We start from the raw sequence: 24,945 nt of genomic DNA, 5'->3' as shown, positions 1-24,945 counted from the left end.
CTCTCCATTTAAGATCCTTTTAACCAGACCTTTTATTTTTTTATTTTTTATCCTTCTCATTTTAGTACTGGCTTAATGTTATAAAGGGCCTGGGCTAACTCATTTTAATGACCTCTGCTACATAAATGCTAATTTTACATTTGGCCTTATTTCAGATTTTTTTTTTAAAGACCATTGCTTTCAGAAGGACAAAAATGGAAAGATGAAACCCCTTAGTGTCATCTGCCTGAAAAATCCTGTGGTTTCTTCTGACAGGAAGAGTGTTTTCAAATCCCTCCCTGGTCTAAGCTTCTGTGCTTGACATCTCATTATTTAACTCAGCTGCTTCAGCTTCACCTTCACCCAGTTAATTAAGTAACTCATTGAATGTATTATTCAGTTTTGATTCCCTGTCCCTGACAGAGAGAGATGGGGGTGCTTCTTCTTCCTTGCCCTCCTGCGACTTTCTCTTGCCTCTTCTTCCCACACCCAAAAGAAGGAAAAAGAGAGATAAGCAGAGAGAAGGTGTGTTGGGAGAAGAGAGGATATTCTTTGCTTAATCAATCCATCAGTTCCTGGAGTGATTTTTTTTTTTTCTTTTTAATGGGACGATACTCAAAAGAAGATAAGGTTGATGATATGATACGATAATTTGGCTTGATGATAATCATAACATCACTATATGCAAGGCACTGCTTCAGGCGTCTTTCTTAACATGATCTTATTTAATACTCAGAACATCCCTACAAAGGAAACACTTGTAATGTATCCACCTAACAGAACACAAGACTAAAATTCTATTGAGTTAACTACTTTGTCCAAATATCACAGCTAGTAGATATCAAAATTTTAATTTGACCAGAACTAGCTGGTTATTAACACTCATGATAGCAAGAGCATCTCTGATAGGTATCTGTGTGTTTGTAATCCATTAAAAAAATTTTTAATGTTTATTTTTGGGGAGGGGGGAGTGGAGGAGACACAGAGAGAGCGGGAGACACAGAATCCAAAGCAGGCTCCAGGCTCTGAGGTGTCAGCACAGAGCCCGGCATGGGGCTTGAACTCATGAACTATGAGATCATGACCTGAGCCAAAGTCGGATGCTTAACCAACTGACTCACCCAGGGTCCCCTGTAATCCATTTTATATTCCTGACATTAGTGTGTGGGGATTTATGTCACTGTATCATGAAGAGGATGTCCTAATGGCAGGGTATCTATATCTCTCGATCTATTAGGGATCAAGTTGACTGTCCCCTAGAGCAATGGTCCTTAACCAGGAGCAGTTTTGTTTTTTTAAATGTTTATTTATTTTGAGAGAGGGAGAGAAAGTGTGAGTGGGGAGGGGCAGAAAGGAGAGAGAGAATCCCAAGTAGGCTTCACGCTTTCAGCGCAGAGCCTGATGCGGGGCTCAAACCCATGAACTGTGATAATATTTCCATAGCCTAAATCAAGAGTCGGACGCTTAACTGACTGAGCCAAGCAGGCACCAACCAGGGGGCAGTTCTATTCCCCAGGGACATTTGGCCACACAGCTATGGTATTTAATGCTCTATGTGTTTACACTAAATTCAATAAAAATTCTTACATGTGCCTCATTCAATATATATGGATTTGGTGGGGAGAAGGAGGTTGCACTTAGTTTTAACTGGTTGATTGTCAACCTGACTGGAAATACCTAAGAGAAGACATTTAATATGGATAAAAGTAGAAGGGGGCAAGGAATATTGGGGGGGGGGGGGGAGGTACATGCACAAGGAAAGAGAAAGAAACCCTAACTTGCAAAGGCAGATAGAAATTTAGAAGGTCACATCTAGAGTAATTGAAATAGATGTTGGAAATATGTGGATCTAATGTTGGAAAGAATTAGAGGTTAAGGGGTAGGTAAATAGAAGGATAAGGAAAAGTAAAGAGTCAAATAGAATAAAACCAAAAAAACGGTATGTGCATTGAAAAGGAGGTGGGAGAGAAAGGGAGGGGAAGAGAGGAAGGAGGTGGGAGGTAGCAAGAGAAGACACATCTTTAATGGATATTTAAGAAAAAAGCAGGGTCACTTGCATGGCTCAGTTGGTTAAGAGTCCAACTTCGGCTCAGATCATGATCTTGTGGTTTATGGGTTCGAGCCCTGAGTCACGCTCTGTGCTGATAGCTCAGAACCTGGAGACTGCTTCGGATTCTGTGTCTCCCTCACTTTCTGCCCCTCCCCTGCTTGTTCTCTGTCTCTTTCTCTCAAGTAAACATTAAAAAATTTTTTTAATTAAAAAAAAGAGAAAAGGAAGGCAGAGCTTTGTAAGAAGGTGAAGTAGACATATGTTTTTTTTTTAAACCTTCTTTATTATGAAGCATTTTGGGGGGGGGTACCCCCAAAGAAAGGGCAAGTAGTGTAGGGAGGTTAAGTTGTTACTGAACAGATTCTACATGCTAGGCACTGATCTAAGTGAGGATCTGACATGGAAAATAAGCCCGTGAAAGACCTTACCTTCTTGGAGCTAAGAGTCTGGTAGACCTAGAGACAGAAAAATAAACAACATCAATGATATAGGTGCAAAAAATAGTAAGTGCGATAAAGAAGATGAAAGAGACAGTAGAACATTACTGCGACAGGGGCATAGCTCAGTGATGAGGTGTGTGAGAACAGACACCAAGATGGGGAAAAGGAGCCAGCCAGGGGGGTATTCTGAGCAGGAGCTTTGCAGGGCAGGGGGCAGACCAACAACAGAATGTGCCCTTGAGAAGCTGTCAGAAGGTCAATGTGGCTAGAGTAGAGGGGACAACAGTCGGTGAGGAAAGTCATTAGGGAACGGGTCGGTCAATGTGGCTAGAGTAGAGGGGACAACAGTCAGCAAGGAAAGTCATTAGGGAACGGGTCAAATAGGGCCATGTGGGGAGTTGGGTTTCATCTTCAGTGGAGTGGGAAGCCATTAGGGTTTCAAATAGAGAAATTTCATAGTTTAATGAATATTTCATAAGGATATACCTGGATTTGATAACTGTATCTGCCACTTATTAATTATGTGTCCTGAACAAAAATTACCTCATCTCTCTGGACCTCAGCTTCTTCCTTCCTGAAGTACAGATAGATGATAGTAAAAGTTACTGCATGAGATTGTTGTGGAAGTGATGTGTGTAAACCATTTTGGGATGTGCTTGCCACAGGTCAGTGTTCATTATGTGCTAGCTAAAAATCACAACAACAGCAGATTGGAACAGCTTTGGACCAGTGGGAATATAAAGTCACACAGCCTCTGGAAAACAGTGTGAAGGTATCTCAAAAAGTTAAAACTAGAACTACCCTACAATCCAGCAGTTACACTTGTGGATATATATCTAAAGGAAAAACCATTATCCTAAAGAGATATCTGTACCTCTGTATTCACTGCGGCATTATTCACAAGAGCCTAGATGTGGAAACGACCCAAGTGTCCATCAGTGGATGAATGGATAAAGATGTGGAATATACAGATAGTGAAATACTATTCAGCCATGAAAAAGAAGGAATTCTTGGTGCACCTGGGTGGCTCAGTTGTTTAAGCATCCGACTTCAGCTCAGGTCATGATCTGACAGTTCATGAGTTCAAGCCCTATTTTTGGCTCTGTGCTGGCAGCTCAGAGCCTGGAGCCTGCTTCAGAATCTGTGTCTTCCTCTTTCTGCCCCTCCCCTGCTTGTGCTCTGTGTCTCTCTCTCAAAAATAAATAAATTTTAAATTGAAACAAAAGGAAATCTTGCCACTTATGACAACATGGATAGACCTCGAGGGCATGATGCTGAGTGAAATAAAACAGATCCCATTTATATGTGGATCTTAAAACAAACCAACAAAAACATCCAGACTCATGGGAACAGAGAACAGATCTGTGGTTTTCAGAGGCTGGGGGGTAAGAGGTGGGGGAATTGGGTGAAGGTGGGTCAAAGTGTACAAACTTCAGTTATAAGATGAATAAGCTCTGGGGATGTAATAGCATGGTGACTGTAGTTAAAATACTGTATTATATATTTGAAAATTGCTAAGAGAGTAGACCTTAAGAATTCTCATCATGGGGAAAAAAATTGTCATTATGTGAGGTGATGGACATTAACTAAACTTACCGTGGTCAGTATTTCACAATATGTACATATATAAAACCATTATGTTGTACACTTCATTTTTTAAATTTTTTTAATGTTTATTATTTATTTTTGAGAGAGAGAGAGAAAGACAGAGTGCAATCAGGGGAGGGGCAGAGAGAGAGGGAGACACAGAATCTGAAGTAGGCTCCAGGCTCTGAGCTGTCAGCACAGAGCCCGATGTGGGACTCAAACTCAACGACTGCAAGATCATGACGTGAGCCAAAGTCGGACACTTAACTGACTGAGCCACCCAGGCGCCCCTCTTTTTTTTTTTTTTAATGTTTATGTATATTTGAGAGAGAGAGAGCACAAGCAGGTGAGGGGCAGAGAGAGGAGGACAGAGACTCCTAAATGGGCTCTGTGATAACAGCAGGGAGCTGGATGGGGCTCAAACTTGTGAACCGCGAGATCTTGACCTGAGCTGAAGTCAGATGCTTAACCGACTGAGCCACCCAGGCACCCTGTGTTGTACACTTTAAACTTACACAGTGTGTCTATTATAAAAATCTGAGCTCTGTGGAGAAATAAAAGGGACTTGAGAAGCAGCTTGGAGTTCCTGTCTGTTGTTGTCAATCATCCTGCTGAGACAATATTCCTCTGGTCATCAGCATCCTCTTGCCTGCATATCTGTGCTTGCTAACCATGCACGGAAAGTCCATGGAGGGGGAGACAGAGACACAGGGTCCCTGGCCACTATCAATGGATTTAGTAGAACAAAACTGAGCCATACAGGGTAAGAAGGCAGGCTGGCACGGGTGTTTTGCTCGAGGTATTCCTTTGATGACGCTGTGCCCATGTGATACCCAGCAAAGCTCCTTTTCAGCTGAAGTATATGCCAGGCCTATCCAACCTGGAATTCATTGATAAAGCTCTAAGCAGCCTCGAGGCCTGTGACCTGGGAGAGTGACTTAGGCTGACTTTATCGGCGGTGGCTCTTCTTTTTCATTATATTTGCTATTACCAGAGCTGATCTTTTTTCTTAAAACCTGTTAACCTTATACAAGGGGATGGGACCATTTGAGCTCTCCGACAGGAAGCTGATGGGAAATTGTAAGCCTCTAAAATAGGTTGAGAGCTTCCCGTTGTTCAGGGTCCTGGCAGAGGTTACTTAAAAAAAAAAAAAAAAAAAAAAAGGAAGGGGGGTGAGATCGGAATACAAAATCTTGGTGTGTTTTTCTGGGATTCGCCAGTTTCTTCCCTAGGGCCTGTGTTTCCTCAGCCCGTGGGGGAAAGTTGCGATGGCTTTATGCATCTTACAGACAAAGCTTGCGAGTGCCCCAGTGTCGGTGTGGGGAAGGTAGGACAGGTCATATGTTCAGAACGCTGTTTGTGGCTGTAAACCAAGAATGACTGATCTTCCACAGGTAGGTGGAAAGGTGTTCTGGAGCGTTTAAATGTGTACACACTTTGGGGCGCCTGGGTGGCGCAGTCGGTTAAGCGTCCGACTTCAGCCAGGTCACGATCTCGCGGTCCGTGAGTTCGAGCCCCGCGTCAGGCTCTGGGCTGATGGCTCAGAGCCTGGAGCCTGTTTCCGATTCTGTGTCTCCCTCTCTCTGGCCCTCCCCCGTTCATGCTATGTCTCTCTCTGTCCCAAAAATAAAAATAAAAAAAACGTTGAAAAAAAAAAAAATTTTAAATGTGTACACACTTTAACCTGGCTACAGGAATGCATGGTATTTCTTGCTTTCAAGCCAGTTAGTGAAGATTGTAATTGGGCATATGTATGAGTGACTTTAAAATCCAGGCTCTTTGTTGAACCCTTTATATGCGTTTCTCACAAACACATACACACAAGCATTCATATGTTCTGTTACACCAAATGTACTGATTCATTGACGGAAGCTCAAAAGTGTCAGGAAAGCAAATAAATAGCAAAACTGCCTTCTGTTGTGCTTTCAGTAACTTCACTAAAAACAGGTTTTTTTGGTGGTAAGTCGGGGCGCCTGGGTGGCTCAGTTGGTTAGGCAACCGACTTTGGCTCAGGTCATGATCTCACGGTTCATGGGTTCGAGCCCCGCGTCGGGCTCTGTGCTGACAGCTGAGAGCCTGGAGCCTGCTTCAGACTCTGTGTCTCCCCCTCTCTCTGCCCCTCCCCTGCTCACACTCTGTGTCTCTCTGTCTCTCAATAATAAATAAACGTTAAAAAAAAATTTAGAAAATGGGGGTAAGTGTAACAGGAAAACCAATCAGCTAAGTAGTTAGGATCACTGGCTTTTGGGTGAAATAAACCACGTTTACCTTCTAGAGGCAACATTTGCCAGCTGTGACCTTCCAAGAAACCTAACCTCGCTTGAGTTTGTTTTCTTTAAAATGGGGATTAATTGGCGCCTGGGTGGCGCAGTCGGTTAAGCGTCCGACTTCAGCCAGGTCACGATCTCGTGGTCCGTGAGTTCGAGCCCCGCGTCAGGCTCTGGGCTGATGGCTCGGAGCCTGGAGCCTGTTTCCGATTCTGTGTCTCCCTCTCTCTCTGCCCCTCCCCCGTTCATGCTCTGTCTCTCTCTGTCCCAAAAATAAATAAAAAACGTTGAAAAAAAAAATAAAATGGGGATTAATCACTGTGCCTGCCTCATGGGATTCAGTGAATGAAATCCTATGTAAATATATTATATATATATATATATATATATATATATATATATATATATAAAATATATACACACACATATATATAATATATGTAATATATATGTATTTAATATTATATATCATACATATGATGTATAATATATATTTATTTATCAAATATTATATATTTATTTTATATTAAATGAATATGAAATATGTGAATATAAAATAATATATTCATAAATTACATACTATATATTTATATTTTATTTTTATATTTTGTATTTTATTTATATAGTATATCTTATATGTATATTTATAATAATTATATCTATTTTATCACTAAGAATTACGTCTTTGGAAGAAAGCTAGTTGTTGATTTCAGTACCCTTGCCTTTGAGGAGCTGATAATGTCATGGAAGAGACAGGCATGTATAAAGAATACTGGAAATATCCAGGTGAAATCGGTCCTGCATTAGAACTGCAGGTAGAGAGCATGGTCCCAAAGAGAGCAGTGTGTTCCCAAGTAGCAGAGCAGAGTAGGAGGTGAAATGAGCTTTGGTAAGCAGGTAGTTGGGTCAGCAGAGGGAGAGTGATTCAGGTTGAGGGGGCACAGTGAGGCAAGTTTCTGGAACATAAAAAAAATTATTTAAGAATAGATTCACACAGAATGCAGTATCTGGGGAGGAACATCATAGAATAAGTCTAGGAGAGGAGGTGGGATTGGTCAAAGCATGACTCTTTTCCCTGTAATTTAAATAAATCCAAGTAGCCCCATGCTCTTTGCCAATTCAAAATGGGTTTGGGGTAGTTATGATACCAAAAGGAAATTTAGTTTTACTCATTTATACATTCCACCTAACATCAACTATTTAAACAAACTTGAAAAGTCAAGCTCATGCATTTAAGTCAATATGCAATGCATCTGAACTTTTATAAAAGCAACTAAATATTTAAAAAAAATAGTAATCTTCTAATTAATGCACCAGAAACCAGACAGATTTCTATTATATTTGATCATCTGAAGCTTACAAATGTCAAAGTCAGTAAACAAACAGAGAAAACACCAGAACATGTATTTAACTTTCAGTATTTAAAAAGATTGAAACTCGAAAGCACACCCTAGGTAACTGATTGTGAATCTAGAACCAAATTAAAAGAAATGACAGCAGGAAGTACACTGAGCATGAAGGCAGGCATTAGAATAACACTGAAATAGGTCTGCATATTTTTCAAGAACACAACATAGGACAGAGACATGGGGCTATTTAGAAGGAGGGCAAGACTTTCTAAGGTTAGCATCCTGGTGTTAGTATTGTACCAAGTTGCAATGTCAGAAGCAACTCTCCATGCTTTAGAAAGTGGAGACAGTGAAACACACTTTTTAGGGATTTCACCCAGAGTGGTTAAATGACAAAGTTTCTGTTTTTAAAGAGGTAGCCTTCTTGGTTGGCCAGAGAGAGCTTATTTTTCTTACCTCATTCCCAGGCCAGTGTGGATAATTGAGGTATTTAAGACGTCCTGAGGGATAGCTTAGATTTTTGTTACTCTTTCCCAACATAGTGTCTATATGCTACTAATTGTATAGGACGGCCAGTGCAAAAGAGAAAGTAATCAAAACTTTAAAGGGAATATTCTTAATTCTCTTTTTGTGAATAAAAAGCAAATGACAGTTTCTGCAAGTAAACATGGCATTTGGGGAAAAAGATGAACAAGCAGAGAAATGTAATTATCCTAAACTGTCTCTTTTAAGGTACATTTTTTCCTGTACTCATGTGAGAATTGATAGGAGTGTTTTGCAGAATGGATTACTAATAAATCACATGGCTTGGGGAAGAACATTTACATTCATATTTCTATTTCATTTTTCTGAAAAAGCTTAAGTGGTTCTTTCTCTGGTGATTTTTAAATTTAGTCTTGGGGATCTGAAGTTCAGGGTCCACATATTTAGATGTACACATTCATTGTAATAAGATTAAAAAAATTTTTGTGGTATATTAACTTTTAGATCCATATTGTCAAATTTAGGAATGTTCCACTGGAAGCTAAACCAAGATCTCTGTATGTTTTTTTGATGAGTGAGGATATGTACACACAGATTGAATAGCTTTTCTATTACACAAGTTTATATTATGTTCAGCCTGATAATAGCAAATTTTTCCATTTCTCCTCTTATGTTGTCTCATTCATAACACCCATTCCACAGTGTAGAAAATTGACAGAAAAAAAGAGATATCTGTATCTTTTCCAAATCCACGCTGATTTAGCTTGAGCAGAAGTAGAAGTAATCACAACCATTTGTAGATGACTTAGGCTGTAGACAATAAAGTTTGTATTCCTGGAACAAAGAGTTGATTACTTAATCTTATTGAAAAGGCTACTATCCATTTCCTACCAGAAAGTGAGATGCCAAACCAAGGTCACAGGGGACAGAAAGTATTGCTTCCCAAGAAACTGTGGTTGACAGGATTGTTACAGCCCAAAGGAATGCTGCAAACATCAGTTTTCTGGGAGAGCCGTGGCTCCATCCAGCAATCAGCAAAGCTTTGTCAATGTATTAGAACAGAGCCACTTCTTGGAAACTGGCAACTCATCTCTGTATACTTATGAGGTAACACAGCATGCTGGTTTTTTTTTTTTTAGAGAGTTTGCATTAGTTCTGTTGAATTTCAGTTGTGTTATACGTTTGCTAATTGACATAATCCCTGCTTTGACCATTAGATGTGTTTCTGGAATATCTGACGATTCTTACAAGGAGAATAAATATTCAGTTAAGTAGTTTTGTGTAGTCACTGTAGTGTGAAGTTCCTTGCAAGAGTGACTTAGTGGATGTTGAGATAGACCATCTATTAGCATCAATTCCCAGGAGACTTGTGCTCTTAGAAATTGCCATTTTTGTTGCCACTAGGGGTCCATTTCATGGACAGAAATAGCAATGACACAGAAGAATTCAGGCAGTGTTTAGAACCATCTTACATAAAGAAAGAAGAAGAAGAATTACGATAAAATTATCTAATATGCAGAATAGTATCTGATGAATATACATATATACTATAAATAAAATTTAAAAATTGCACACTTATCATAAAAAACACTTCTGACCCCTCTGGCTTCATGACAGCACTTTACTTACTTTGTTTATACTAACACCAGCCTGATGGTATCTGGACTGACATTTCTTCCATTTTCTGAAATATGGAAACTAAGGACACAGATAAGTTGCCTCATGAAGTCACAGAACTATTAAGGGGCAGAGGTAGGATTTGAAGCAAGGTAGACTGGTTCTCGCGGCTTCTGTCTTCTGTGTTTGTATCTGTACATGGAGAGAAAATTATAATACAACCTCTCAGGATACCTGGGTGGCTCAGTCGGTTGAATGTCCAACTCTTGATTTCAGCTCAGGTCACGATCCCAGGGTCATGAGATCAAGCACTGCATTGTTGTCCACACTGAGTGTGGAGCCTGCTTAAGATTCTCTCTCCCTCTCTGTCTCCCCCTCTACCTGCCTCCTGCTTGTGCACGCTCTCTAAAATAAAACTTAAAAAAATCATATAACTTCTCATTGCGTTTGCCCTCAAATATCATTGTGAATTATTTCATTTTCTTAGTACAGCTGAATGTTCACTGTGTCACATTTCCTCAAGAGGTTGGTATATTAATTAAGAACCAAGCTATAGTCTTTATTTTTTTTTCTTAATTTGAATCCTTTATATAGGCAATGTGGGAAATAGCTACATTGTATCAGATGTTTGAGACATTGGGAAAACATGTGTGTCCCTGTAGTAAGGAATAAAAAGCTCCTTGTGAGAGACAAAAAATCCAGGTCTGGTTGCTCTTTCAGTTGACCTTGAACCAGATTAAGTTTTCAGGGCATCATATCAAACAGTACATTTCCTGCTCTAACCCCCTCTTGGGGTTGTTTTAAGGCAGAGATCAACTACGAGCATTAATAAGAACACAGCAGCAACCAAAACCCAAAGGAGGCTATAGACAGGAAAACAATCACAATGGTAGCCATGCTCTTCAAATGGAAGGCCAGGTTTGTTTTTAAAAAGGATTTGAGTGACACCCAAGTTGCTGGCCCACTAGGTGGGCAGGGCTTAAACTCCCCTTTCTGCCTTCATTCTGCTTTCCTGATGTTCAGTTCTGTTGCCTAACTGGAGTGCACTGAACTTCAATTTGATAATTGCATCCTCAAATCCCTTAATGAAGGTGCCTATCAAAGTATAAATAATTACCCAGTAATTTTGTATTTGCAAACTCCATCCTGGCTGTTTATGCCTCTCTGTGGTTCAAAAGGGAGGTTCAGGGGCCCACCCCACACTTTTCCTAAGTCAGGGAAATTTCAGGAGCCCAGAGGATGGCATCTTAGCACACTTTCCCACTCAAGGAGTTCTCCCTCTGCTCCCTCCCGGCCCTGACAACCATCTTTTCTCCTACCTTTTATAAGTCCGTTGGAGAGCTGCCTTTCTGTTTTGGTGCTGCTCATGCAGACATCTGCCTGCATCAGGGGTGCTGCCCTGGAACTCGAGGGTGCAATCCCTTACCTCCCCGAAGGCCCCCGGGACCCCTATGAGCCTGGGCTGGGTGCTCCTGTACTTTCTCCTTAGGAATCTGTTTTGTCCTTTGGACAGTATCTGCCTTAGCTCATGGAAGACGCTCACCAGTGGCCTGTTGGGCTTCTTCCTTCATCTTCCCTCTGGTTCATATGTTTCCGGCTGAATCCCTTAATTATGCACAAGAACCCATCAGTGGAAGTGCTGGGGATCTTCCAGGAGGCTAATAGCCAAGAAGACAAAAAACAAAACGTTACAGAACAAAAACCTGACAGGATTTGTAAGTGTTAGTGGGGGTGTTTCTCCCAGGCACCTGTGGAGAGGGTGTCCTTAGCGGCGGGGCCTCATATAAGTGAAGAGAGAAGCTGCAAAGCTGGCACAAGCCAGGTGACAAACCCAAGGCTTTCTGGGCTGGTGTTTTCCTCCTAGATACTGTTTTTAAACACGTGGACTTGTTAAGAGCCAGTGCAGCTGACAACCCCTCCAGAAGTATTATTCTTAAAAGCTGCACTAAAATTATTCACCTCATGTAAAAACAAGTGTGATTTACATCTAATATGGGTAATTACTTTTACAGTTAATTAAAAGCGCTCTCATTAAGCCCCTGCTGTGATGCCAATGCATAGCTCTTATTTGCAAACAGACCCTTGGTTTGAGCTTACCTTGGTGACATATTGCTCCTACCTGAGAGGGGGCTGCCTTCCTCAGTATCAAATTTAAGTGTGCTGAGCCAGCAGCCCTGGGCTGCCAGGGTTCCTGCCAACTCTCTCTTGTCCCCTGATAACTAAGCTGCAAAAAAAGCGTAGGATGAAGAGAACAAAATAATTCGTGGGGGTGAGGGTGCTCTCCTCAAAAAGGGAAGTCACAATTTTAAGATGAAAGCTTTGCTATCTTTATTCGCAGAAAGGCTGCATTTGGGAATTGTTTTGTGGTCTTTTGGGCTTTACCGGTTTTTCCTGCTAGCTCTCTCCCAAAGAAAATATCCCATAACCACCTCTGCCCCCCGCCAAACACACGCAAACACAGACACACACACACACACACACACACACACACACACACACACACAATTCCTCCAGACATTTATAAAGTCAACAGCATTGCATTCTGAGCTAGCCAACTAAAGTAGATTCTACTCTCTTAGTTGAATGGATTTATGTTGAGAACTTAGTTTACATACATTATTTTTGCCATTTGTATGAATTCATGCAAAATAGCTCTGAAATAAAGTCTCAGTCTTCACATTTAGATTGAAACTTTTTAGACTATAGTGTGCGTTGAAACAGGGATCTGGATCACACTGAACCTTCTTAAACACGTAATAATAAAATGCCTCCTCAAATGATCACATCCCTGGTAAGTAATTCAAGCTTATTGATTAAAGCGTACAGTCATTAGAGATTTAAGTTTTGAGGGAGCAGATAGATTGTGTTATTTCAATACGTGTACAGACCCCACGAATGGGATGCTGTGGTACATTGCTAGGTGCTTTTGGTATTTTGCGAAGTTATTTGCTTCCATCTGCTGGCCATATGTGAGATTGCAGGGGCTGAGCAAATTTGTGAATGGAGACCTTGCATGCAGTGGATAAAATATGTCACTGCAAACGTTTTATGCTATTCTTTATGTATTCAAGTGACCTTATTTGAATCTTGGTCCTTTGAGCTGAGTGAACACAGAATGAAGAATCTGGCAGCAAGGCACACATGACTACAAATTTGTACTAACTATGGTTACAAGACAACACAGTCATTTTTTTTTTTTTCAAAAATTTTGGGGCACAATCATTATCTTTAAATGAGTTGATTATATTTAGAATACAGATTTAAATATTCAGATGCAAGGACAAAATATGGCTTTGAGGAAGGCATAAAGTGCATAGAGGGTAGATAGATTTCAGTTCATCATATATCATTAATGGAAAGTAAAAGTATATATAAATGAAAAGTAAAGTATATATAAATGAAAGGGAGCAGGTACTACCCCCAAATATGCCTCTTTGGCATAAGAATTATTTAGGGATGTTTACTTTAGGGAGGCTCCTGACTCAAAAGAATCTGTGAAAAGAGAGAGGGTGCCCTTTTGTGAGAAAAAAATTTACATTTATAAGCGAAATCTCCATTTGTAAGGGTGTCTCCCTCCCTGTACCAGGAAGTAAAGGATGAGTCTAAGTCTCCAGAAACTCTGATCAAGAGGCAGTGGCTTAAATTGCCTAACAACCTTATACTTGTTTCCTGTGCTTTGACTGAGGTCAACTTCCCACCTGACTTTTTGTTTTTGTCATTAGCTGAAGATGTTAGCTAAGGTGATGGCTGGGGACCTTTTAAGAGTTACTCAGTTTTCCTAGGTATGTCCTGTGTATACAGAAGGTATAAACTTCTGTTTAAACTTCTGTTTGTTTTTCTGTAATCTTTTATTATGGGGGATATTAGCCAGGAACCCAGAAGGGTAGAGGCAAACTTATTTTTCCCTCCTCTGTAAAATGTTAATTCAGAATTTAAAATGAATTTTTGGATTCTTTTTGGAGTGTGGTGTTGGAAAATATTTTTTTCTTAATATAAAAACTGTCTTGTCATAGCGTTTGTCCCATTTGAAGAGAAAGAACAAAACATCTGGATTTCTCCCCCAGTAGAAGGGTAGTTGATTATAAACCCTTTTTGGGCTTGTCATGTGAATCTAGGTCCTCCAGCTCTAGAGAGATGTTTTAAGCTATAGGTATTTCCTTTGAAATATTCTCTGGGACTTGGTGATTATCTGAGCCCAGGAGAACAATGCCACATTAAAGATATTGACCATACTTGACTCTTAGTCCAATATAAGCAGCCTAGTCTTTTCTCTATATTGCCCTTCCAGGGTTGATACCTGAAATCATTAACATAGATTTCAGGTGCTATCTTCTGAAAACACAAGGGTCTGTGGTCATAACAGTATGCAGTTGCCCTGGAATCGCCTGTGTAAACGGTTTTTTTTTTTTCTTCCCTAGGGGTTGGCTTTCATGGGGTGGTCCCTGGATCATGCCTTTCTTTTCTCAGTGGCGAGTAGGCAAGTATCAAGAGAGATTTACACCGGAAGCTCCTTGAGGCTCTTGATCAGTTTCCTATGGCTTCTGTAAAAAATTGTCACAAATTTGTGGCTTACTACAGCAGAACTGTGTTTTCTCACAGCTCTGGCGGGCACAAGTCTGAAATCAACGATGGAGTTTTGGCATGGTGGTGGAGGTCTGGAGCCAATGACCAAGAAAGAACTATTCCTTTTTTTTTTTTTTCCACTTATAAGATAATTCCTTTTTTTTAATGTTTATTTATTTATTTTGAGAGAGAGAGAGTGAGCACTGGAGAGGGACAGAGAGAGGGGGACACAGAGAATCTGAAGCAGGTTCTGTGCAAATCCCCAGTAGAGGGCTCAAACTCATGAACCGTGAAATCATGTCCTGAGCCAAAGTCAGGCGCTTAACCAACTGAGCCACCGAGGCACCCAGGAAAGGATTCTTGAGAGGTCTAGGATACAAAAAGATTTTATTAAAGCATAGGGACAAGACCCTTGGGCAGAAAGAGCTGTCCCAGGATTGTGAGGAGAGACTGATTATATACTTGGGAGTTGGGGGAGGTAAAGTCAAGAGCAAGTTCCTAAAGGGATTTTCATATGCTAAAGAAGACTCACAGGATATTAATGGACTAGCTATTGTCAAGCTAAGGTTGTTTTTCCCTCTAGCAAAGCATTAACTTGAAGACAGTAGGGGGTTCCTGGAGAAATGTTCTACTTTGTCTGCCTCAAGTATTTGCCAATGGGCTGCAGGTTATAAAATTTAATTTCATTTTTCATTTCCTTCTGCCTTTGTTTCCCATGTCATTCCCCCCTGAATAATTTTGACTCTTAAATCTTTAAGGATGCTAAGGGTGGATGGTTTCATCTTATTTATTTTTATTTTTATTTGTGTTTTTTTAATGTTTATTTCTGAGAGAGAGAGACACACACACACACACAGCATGAGTGAGGAGGGGCAGAGAGAGAGGGAGACACAGAATACGAAGCAGGCTCCAGGCGCTGAGCTGTCAGCACAGAGCCCAATGCGGGCTTGAACCCACAAACCACGAGATCATGACCTGAGCTGAAGTTGGATGCCCAACCGACTGAGCCACCCAGGTGCCCCTGGATGGTTTCATCTTCTGTCAGCAGGGTTACCTCCTACCAGATTCTCTGCGAGTGAATGCTTCCCTTGCCTTTTCCAGCTCCCAGTTGTTATGGGCACTCCTTGGCTAGTGGCTCTGTCACTCCAGTCTCAGCCTCTGTCTTCATATGGATTTCTCTTCTCTATCTCTTAAAAGGACACTTGTCATTGGATTTAGGGTCCATGCAGATAACCTTGATGATCTCATTTCAAGATGCTTAATTACATCTGCAAAGACCGTATTTCCAAAGAAGGTCACATTCACAGATTCCAGGGTTTGGGACATGGACATATCTTTTGAGAGTTAGTATTCCACCCACTCTAGACTCCTTGCTTCTAAATCCTTGGAGGCCTCCAGAATCTCACTGGCAGACATTTATCCCCACCTGTTCACAGGGACCTTTAACTTCTGGGCATTTCGGAGCTGTGAATGGTGCTAATGTATGATACAGGATGATGGTTCTCTGAATTGTGGGCATAAATATCCCTGACCTACAAAAATCATCAGAAACAACTACCATACAAAATGCAGAAGAAATTAAGTTTCTCTGGGGAGAGAGAACAGCTTTTGAAAAGAACAGATACACAAGTGCTTTGATGTCTAAAAGCCAGAAGAACTCAGAAGACTTGGAAGAGCATACTTTAAAAATAAAACTTTTTTTTTTTTATTTTTTTATTTTTTGGGACAGAGAGAGACAGAGCATGAACGGGGGAGGGGCAGAGAGAGAGGGAGACACAGAATCGGAAACAGGCTCCAGGCTCCGAGCCATCAGCCCAGAGCCTGACGCGGGGCTCGAACTCACGGACCGCGAGATCGTGACCTGGCTGAAGTCGGACGCTTAACCGACTGCGCCACCCAGGCGCCCAAAAATAAAACTTTTTTTAAGTTCTCAATACTCTGCTCAGAACCAGGTCTCACAAAGACACTTGGAGGGTGCCATCAATGATAGCTAACATTTATCCATGACTTGACATATGCTAAGATTTTGCATGTATTAGATACGCCTCCCAACAAATGAAGTGGCTATCATTTTCCTTATTTTACATACAGAGAATTCAGTTATATGAACCCAAACAGTGTGACTCCTTAGCATGTAGAAAATCCTATCTGTTGCCAGTGATTAAGCCACTGTTTGGAGTTTTCCAACTACAGAAAGGAGAATGGCTGGCTTCTGTGGGGAAATTGATTGCTTACTGATGAGTCCATGCCTCCAAATTCATCCTTAACACTTAAGTACTTGAGCTGTTTTCCTAGTGAAGTCATCAAATGGGGCTGAAGTACTTACTCTACTACTCTGGTTCGGAAAAGGTCAGGTCGGAGCCCATCCGGAGACACCAGCTCTACGAGGAGCGATAGGAACAATAATTTGTTCCCGCCAAAGTGACATTTTTCCAATTTGAGCCCAACATTGTTCAGAAGCAAGCGCAGTCCCCTGTGGTGCCTCCCGTGTAGATCTGCAGTGCATGACAAACCAACAATATCATCTAAATAAAAAATCCAGCATGGGTTTAGTAAATTAATCCTGACAAGAATAAATCGAATAATCTTAGGGAGATGGCAAGAGCTCTGATTCTGCCAGATGGCTTTTTTCAGTCACTTGCATGGGTCCGTGGTGGCAGATTAAAAACAAAAACTTGCCTTTGGCTTCTTGATTTCGTTAGTTAGTTGATTAACACCTCCCACTTCTTTGTGGGCAAATCAAAACTGGATATGGACTCTTCCCTGCACACTCCACATATTTTCACTGGAGGAAAGAAAGGAATACATACTTCCCCCGGTCAGAATAGCATAAAACAGATGAGGAACTGCTTTATCTTGCCTTGTTTCTAGATGGCATCTCCTGGGTTTAAAAATAATTCATGATTTTCATCACTCCCATACTGAGTTAATCACTATGTGTCTTAGTGGAGGAACTCCAAGAGAGTTGTTAGTAAGAGTAAAGGTTCAGGGTCAATCAAAGACCTCAGCGATTAAATAGGGATGTGGTGAGAAAACCATGACCCCATGACCCCAAGACTGGGGCTTTGCAGATAATCTGGGAATCTTCGTTGCCTTAGTCAGTTTAGGCTGCCATAACAAAATACTACAGATTGAGAGACTTAAAACAAGAGAAATGTATTTGCTTACAGTTCTGGAAGCTGGAAGTCCAAAATCAGGAAGGCAGCAAGGTCAGGTTCTGGGTAGTACTAGTCCTGGGTCAGAGATGGCCCCTTCTCTCTGTGTTCTCACATGGCCTTTCCTTTGTGCATGGATACAGAGAGAGAGAGGGAACAAGCTCTTTGGTATTTCTTCTTAAAATACCAGATAAAGTTCCCCCTTTTATGACCTCATTTAACTTCAATTACTTCCTTAGAGGCCCCATTTCCAAATATAGTCACCCTGGGGGTTTGCTGCTTCAACATATGCATTTTGGGGAACACAGTCATTCAGTCTACACATTTTTTAAGTAAAAAAAAATTGTGTATTTATTTTTGAGAGACAGAGAGAGACAGAGTGTGAGTGGGGGAGGGGCCAAGAGAGGGAGACACAGAATCTGAAGCAGGTTCCAGGCTCTGAGCTGTCAGCACAGAGCCTGATGCAGGGCTCAAACTCAAGAAAAATCATGACCTGAGCCAAAGTCAGACGCTTAACCGACTGAGCCACCCAGGCGCCCCAGTCTACACATTTGTTAAAATGCAGATTCTAATTCAGTCTATTTGGGGTGAAGCCTGAGATGCTCCATTTTATTTTTTTTTTTTTTTTTTTTTTTTTAATTTTTTTTTTTTCAACATTTTTTATTTTTTTATTTTTGGGACAGAGAGAGACAGAGCATGAACGGGGGAGGGGCAGAGAGAGAGGGAGACACAGAATCGGAAACAGGCTCCAGGCTCCGAGCCATCGGCCCAGAGCCTGACGCGGGGCTCGAACTCACAGACCGCGAGATCGTGACCTGGCTGAAGTCGGACGCTTAACCGACTGCGCCACCCAGGCGCCCCTGAGATGCTCCATTTTAACAAGCTCCCAGGTGATGCTGTAGTTTCTGGGGCACAGACCCCACTTTGAATAGCTAGTTTCTAATATTACCCCTATGTTACAGATAAGACAACTGGCATTTTGGAAGGTAGAGACACTTGCCTAAGCTACACAGCTCTCATGTTATGGCACCACACCTGGGATGCAGGAGTCTGGCTTCAGCATGAACTGCTAGCCATGACACTGTTCAGCCTTAGCCCCTAGCAGAATGCCTGGAGGGATTGCTAAAGCAGGGATCACTTCATTAGGCCTGGGTGGGGACCAAGAATAGGCATTTCTTGAAGGTCCTCAGGTGATGCTGATGCTGCTGTTATGGGGACCATGCTTTGAGAATCACAACGGTGCCTCTTCTCTAGATAATTTTGCTTTAGATGTCCCTCCTCTGCATAGAAAGGAAAATAATGCCTGGGTGGCTCAGTTGGTTAAGCATCCAACTCTTCATTTTGGCTCAAGTCATGATCTCATGGTTTGTGGGTTGGAGCCCCATGTCAGGCTCTGCGATGATGGCTTGGAGCCTGCTTAGAATTCTCTCCCCCCACCCCTCTGCTTCTCTCCCACTCATGCTTGTGTACTCTCTCTCTCTCTCTCTCAAAAATAAAATAAACTTAAAAAAAAAAAGGAAGGAACATAATGAGACATAGGGCCTGAATTATCCATACTGACCAACCACCTTGACTAAAACAAAATAAAATTACCTGAAAGGAGTGGAAAGTGCCTAGTGTAGGAGCCATTTCCAGGTGTAGACTTATGCTCCGTCGTTCTGTGACCTAGGATGAGTTACCTAATCACTCATGTCAATATTTTTATGGTAAAACTAAAAATGCCAACCTTGCTTGGTTGTGGGGAGCTTAGAGACAAGTATGAAAAACACCTGCCCAGTTCTGGGCACCAAGGAGTCATTCAATCATTGTTCACTGTTTCAGTCTCATTTTACAGATATTGAAACAGTCTGTTACATAAAAATAACCAGCAAACAAACAATAAAAAAAAACCAAAACAACCCCCACAAAATGACAAAAAACAAGAACAACAAAAAAACAACCTTCACCTTATGATATTGTCTCCTTAGGTTCCATTCTTGATTCATACAGACCTAGAATTTCTTGTGCTTAATAAATCACCATGGGAATGGCCTTCCACTTAATCAACTTTCTCCCAAGGATGCATCAGCAGAATAGACCAAAGTACTTATCAATGAGAGAATAAATATTTCTATAGATTTAACTTACCCCCAAGCCATTATTGTTTGAAGACCCCTACACTATTCTGCTACCCATAGCCCCCCATCTCCATTCTAGAATGGCCAGGCCAAAAACCTTGGAATTGTTCATGGCCTATGTCTTTCTCTCATATTCCACCTCTAATCCTTTAAGACACCTGTGGACTCCATCCAGCTTCCACCTCTGAGTATATATGCGAAAGAATTGAAAACAAGGACTTGAACACCCATGTTCATTATTCATCGTAGCCAAAAGTTGGAAACAACCATCCATGGATGAATGGGTCAACAAAATGTAATGTGTACATAGAATATTCTTCATCCTTAAAGAGGAATGAAATTCTGACATCTGCTAACACATGACTGAGCCTTAGATGAAGACATGCCAGATGAAATAAGCCAGACACAAAAGCACAGACACTGTATGATCCCTGTAATATGAGTGTTATACACTGAATTGTACCCTATCCCCAAATTCATATGTTGAGGCTCCAACCCCCAATGTGACTGTTTTTAGATATAGGGCCTTTAGGAAGATAATGGAGATTTAAAAGGTCATAGGGTCCTAGCTTGATGGCACTCATGTACTTATAAGAAGAGGAAGGAATGCCAGAGATCTCTCCTTGCATATAGAGAAGAGACCACATGAGGGCACAGTCAGGAGGTGGCCATCTACAAGCCTAGAAGAGAGTTCTTACCAGAAACAAACCCTGACAGCATCTCAATTCTGGACTTGTGACCTCTGGAATTGTGAGGAAAAAAAAATAGATTTCTTTTATTAAAGTTGCCCAGTCTGTGGTCTTTCGTTGTGGCCGATGTAGCAGACTGACCCTATGAGGTACCTAGAGTAGTCAAGCCCACAGAGAAAGAAAGTAGCACTGAGGCTGCCAGGGACTGGGGGCGGGAGGAGTGGGGACTTAGTGTTTAATGGGAGCAGCATTTCAATTGGAGGATGAAGAAGTTCTACAGATGGAGGGTGGGGATGTTTGCGTGACAACGTGAAAGCTCTTCATGCCACTAAACCACTAAACACTTCGAATGGTCAAAATAGCAAATGTTACGTGTATTTTGCCACAAGACAAAACACGATAAAACTTGAGTGGTTCCTCACTACTTTCAGAATAAAGCCCAACGTCCTCCTCAGATCTCATCTCCCACTATTTTCCTAATAAATTTCTCTCCTGTCCCGAGTCTTCCTTCCTCCTTCCTGTAGCTTAACTGTGTCCGATACTTGGCACTTGCTCTCCCTTGCCTGAGATGCTCTTTCCCCAGGAGCAGGCTCATCCCCTCACTTCCGTCAAGCCTTTGCTCAGTTGCCACTTCTCTTAAAAATATTTTTGTAATGATTGTTTTGTTTATTTATTTATTTATTTATTCATTTATTTGAGAGAGAGTGTGTGTGTGTGTGTGTGTGTGAACTGAGGAGGGGAGGAGAGAGAGGGAGACAGAATCCCAAGCTGGCTCTGAGATGTCAGTGCAGAGCCCCACGTGGGGCTCAATGTCATGAACTGTGAGATCCTGCTTGGAGCCCAATTCAGTTGCTCAACCTCCTGAGCCACCAGGAAGCCCCTGCCACTTCTCTTTAAATTTAAAATTTTATTCCCCCATCTTACATTTCCATTCCTTTTTCCATGCTTTATTTTTCTTCGTAGTACATATCCTCTTATAAAATACCATTTATTGATGTTTCTTTTTTATTGTCTTTCTCTTCTAGCAGAATGTAAGCCTCTCCAGGGCAGGACTTTACATGTGTTTTGTATGTTATTGAGTCTTCATTTCCTAGAGCAAGGGTGCTGAATGTATATCTTCTGAATGCATTAGTGAATGAATATTACAATTACATATGTGGGGTGGGGGAGACATTTTATCTAACTGGTAAATTCCTTGAGAGTAGAAACCATGTTTTTTTTTTCATCTTTACATTCCAGAGCAACATGAAAAAGTGCATAAAAAAGTAGATGTACAATAAAGATGGATGGAAGGAACCATGGATGCATGGATAAATGGATAGATGGATGGATGATGGATGGATGACAGGGTGGATAGCTGGACAGACAGAAACATAAAAAAATAGATGGTGATGGTTTTGTGTTGAAGGAAGGTAGATTTGAGTATCTTAAATCTGGAATGAGAGAGTTGAGGGCAGTTCCTGCTGATGTGAATAAAGGTATTGGAGGGGGGGGCATATTATTTTATGAGCCATCAGCTTCTCTTTGTTGTGGCCTCTGATCCATAGCTTTTGCCTTCACCCCACATCTGCATGTAATAAAGCTTAGTTATGACATCCATATGTCTCTAATGCAAACACCAGGGCATATACTTCTTAAAAGGGCTGTAAAGAGCAATGGCTCGAGAAACAACCATTAGGAGCGTGGGTTTTTTATTATTTTAAAGGGCATTTCAACGACACTGCTGAATGTTCCCTGACCATAAGTCTGATTCCTGTTCTTTCTCTTTCTTTTCTCATCCTCTCAGGATATCAAAGCAGACTGCAATACCTGTGTGGAAATAGAGGACAGAAAGGTAAGTCAGTATTTTTCATCTTTTTGGTTCCCCAAAAAAACAAGAACTCTATGATATAAACCCAAGTGTTTAAAGGCTGGACAGTGGCTTGCAAAGGTGATTCATGTACTGATATTAGACACTTAAAGACAGTCATACTTTAAAAGATTTGTCTTTTTTTTTTTCTTTGCAATCTCTGTTATCTCTAATGGCTTCAATGAAGAGTACATTACATAATTAAGTATTAAAAAACTTGGTGCCGGTTTTTATTTTAGTCATATGCTTCTCATAGCTCATTTATCCTTAACTCATTTCATATTTTTGTTGAACATCATTGATGATTATAATCTTACATATGAGATAAAATATAAAATATTGGACTTTCCAAGCTGTGTCCCTATATTTGGTTTTTATACACATTGAAAGAGAGGCTGCCTCAGTTTCTTTCCATCATGACACATTTACATGAGCGGCTACTTTCTATCACATAAATCTATTTATGTGAGATGTTTTTGGGGGGCAGGGAGGGGAGGTCATTTCCTACATTTTCAGAGTCACCCCAACCCCCATTCATCTTCCTGTTATACTTGGTGTGGATCCCCTCAGGAAAAACAGCTGTTAGACAATTGTTCTCCACAGTCTGTCCTTATTGACAAGAGTTCACAGATGTTTCCCTGGTAAAGTGCATCCAAGCAGATCAAATTTTGCCTTTAATGCCTTGGATCCAAAGAGGTCAAATAAGTGAATTGAGGGTACATATCTCCCAGCTACTTTTGACATCGTTCCACAATTTTGAAAGATGTTTCTCTGTGCAACTGTACCATTATTGTCGAATGCAGGTATTATGTCAAGCAGAGGTTTTCAGCCCTGATTTGGTGATAGCTCAGTCATCTGTTGATTAATAAGGTGGTTGAGCACTCCTCAAAACAAAATTTGCTTTTTTTTTTTTTTTTTTTTTTTTTTAATTTTTTTTTTTTCAACGTTTTTTATTTATTTTTGGGACAGAGAGAGACAGAGCATGAACGGGGGAGGGGCAGAGAGAGAGGGAGACACAGAATGGGAAACAGGCTCCAGGCTCCGAGCCATCAGCCCAGAGCCTGACGCGGGGCTCGAACTCACGGACCGCGAGATCGTGACCTGGCTGAAGTCGGACGCTCAACCGACTGCGCCACCCAGGCGCCCCCAAAATTTGCTTTTAAATAAAAGGCAATTACGGTGCATTATTTTAAGGAGCGTTAATCTCTTCGTGTTGAAAGGAATAATGATACGGTAGCTGAGATTCTCTCTGCCTGATCTTCAGCTCCTTTCCAGGTTTGGGTCGCTCTTGTTTTCAGGCAAAGGCATTTCTACTCATATTTGCATACCCTGTGTTGTTTGCGTGTCGGCATTCTTGAGGGTTTGTGTTTTGTGAGTTGGACAAATGGAACGTAGGCTGAACATGTGTCTACAGTCTTTTCTCATCTGTTCCTACTGGTCATACCACCAGTGATCTGCCCCAGCCACTCTGCCCACATCACAGTGAAAGCATGTCTCCTGCCCTGCTTCCTACGTTCAGGTTGTTTCTACTTCCCTTGGACTTTTGTAGAATTCATAAGCATGTTTCTGTTGAGTATTATTTTTTTTGGTACCTTCTTTGCCAGTAGTGTTTGAAAGATACCAGGAGACCTGATGCTGTTAAAACAATATCCGCTCCATCACCAGCAAGATAAATGAGCAGCCAGGATAATCTCTGGGCAGTGAAAGCTGGCCACATAGCTCCATTCTACCTAGCCAAACTGCCACTGGTTCATACATCATGGTGATAAGGATCTCCCAAGTCTGTGGATCCGACTGGTGGGGAAAAGTCGTATGTGATCATTCTGTACATGGCTTCAGCTGTTTTCAGAAAACAGTAACACATGTGCACACACACAGACACACACACGCATTTCTATGTTTTGTCATAGCCTGTGGGGTTGAGTCAGGCACTTTAGATAAAGCCTCATCTCTAAACAGGTTCACCTGTTGTTTTCCAAACATGAGTGCTCATGAAGGATGATACATGAATTAACCATACCCCTTTTGCTGCAGTTAATTGGTGATGACTCCTGGCAAAGCAACAGTTGTAATGACTCCTTCCATTTTGATCGTCTTATTTTCTAAGGATTTTTTATTCGCTCTGTTTGAAAGGAAAACTTTTCTTCCTCTCCAATTCTTTTCCAGTTTATTTTTGGGCTGATTCTTACATTTGGGCAGTAGCTTCTCTGGGTTGCCTAATGTGGTTGGGAGTGGGGGTGAGGTACTGGGGGAGGCTCTTTACATCAGGGTCTTGCCTCCTAATGGAAATGTCAACCCTAGCCATCCCAGAGGAACAGTGTCCCGCCCTCCACTGAAGAGTGCCAGTCCCACCCCCATGTACCGTGATGTGGTGCGAGAGCATGCAGGGAGACAGCGGCCGTGGCATCTGGAGTGATCTTCATCCAGTCTCTCGAATGCACTCTGGAACGTCTGTCACCCTGACGTATAATTATGAAATTTCACCATTGAAGCGATGACACTCAGTCCTGCGTGTGTGTGCGCGCCCCTCTCCATTTAATCCGAATGCTTCTGGCAAAATCAGTAATTTGATAAAGTGGAATTGAAGTGACAAGAGATGACAGAGGTGCCATAATAAGTCAGCCTGCCTCTGAAGACACAGCCCCTTGGCCCGGGTGGGTTTTTACGAATCGCTGAGTGCTCTGAAGGGAAACCAGCAGTGATTTCTTTAAAGCTCCATTTCCTTTAGTTAAGAAAGCTTAACCTGATGTCGGTAGGACTCGGTGCATGTTTAAGAACACTGTTTGTTTTTTCCCTTTTT

At 41.4% G+C, this 24,945-nt stretch overlaps 1 protein-coding gene across 28 annotated transcripts in view; it reads left to right on the top strand.

Moving 5' to 3' along the window:
- The window catches only part of RBFOX1 (RNA binding fox-1 homolog 1), a 2,070,746-nt gene that overhangs the window by 1,124,529 nt on the left and 921,272 nt on the right, over window positions 1-24,945 (top strand). For all 28 annotated transcript variants that reach the window (XM_058711264.1, XM_058711259.1, XM_058711245.1 and 25 more), the window contains one exon: window positions 22,083-22,130. In XM_058711264.1, coding sequence (XP_058567247.1) covers window positions 22,083-22,130 — 48 coding nt within the window. The remainder of the gene's footprint in view (window positions 1-22,082; window positions 22,131-24,945) is intronic.

The sequence above is a fragment of the Neofelis nebulosa genome, chromosome 18 (genome assembly GCF_028018385.1).
Source record: "Neofelis nebulosa isolate mNeoNeb1 chromosome 18, mNeoNeb1.pri, whole genome shotgun sequence".
NCBI classification, from domain to species: Eukaryota; Metazoa; Chordata; class Mammalia; order Carnivora; family Felidae; genus Neofelis; species Neofelis nebulosa.
This window is presented reverse-complemented; position numbering and strand designations above follow the sequence as displayed.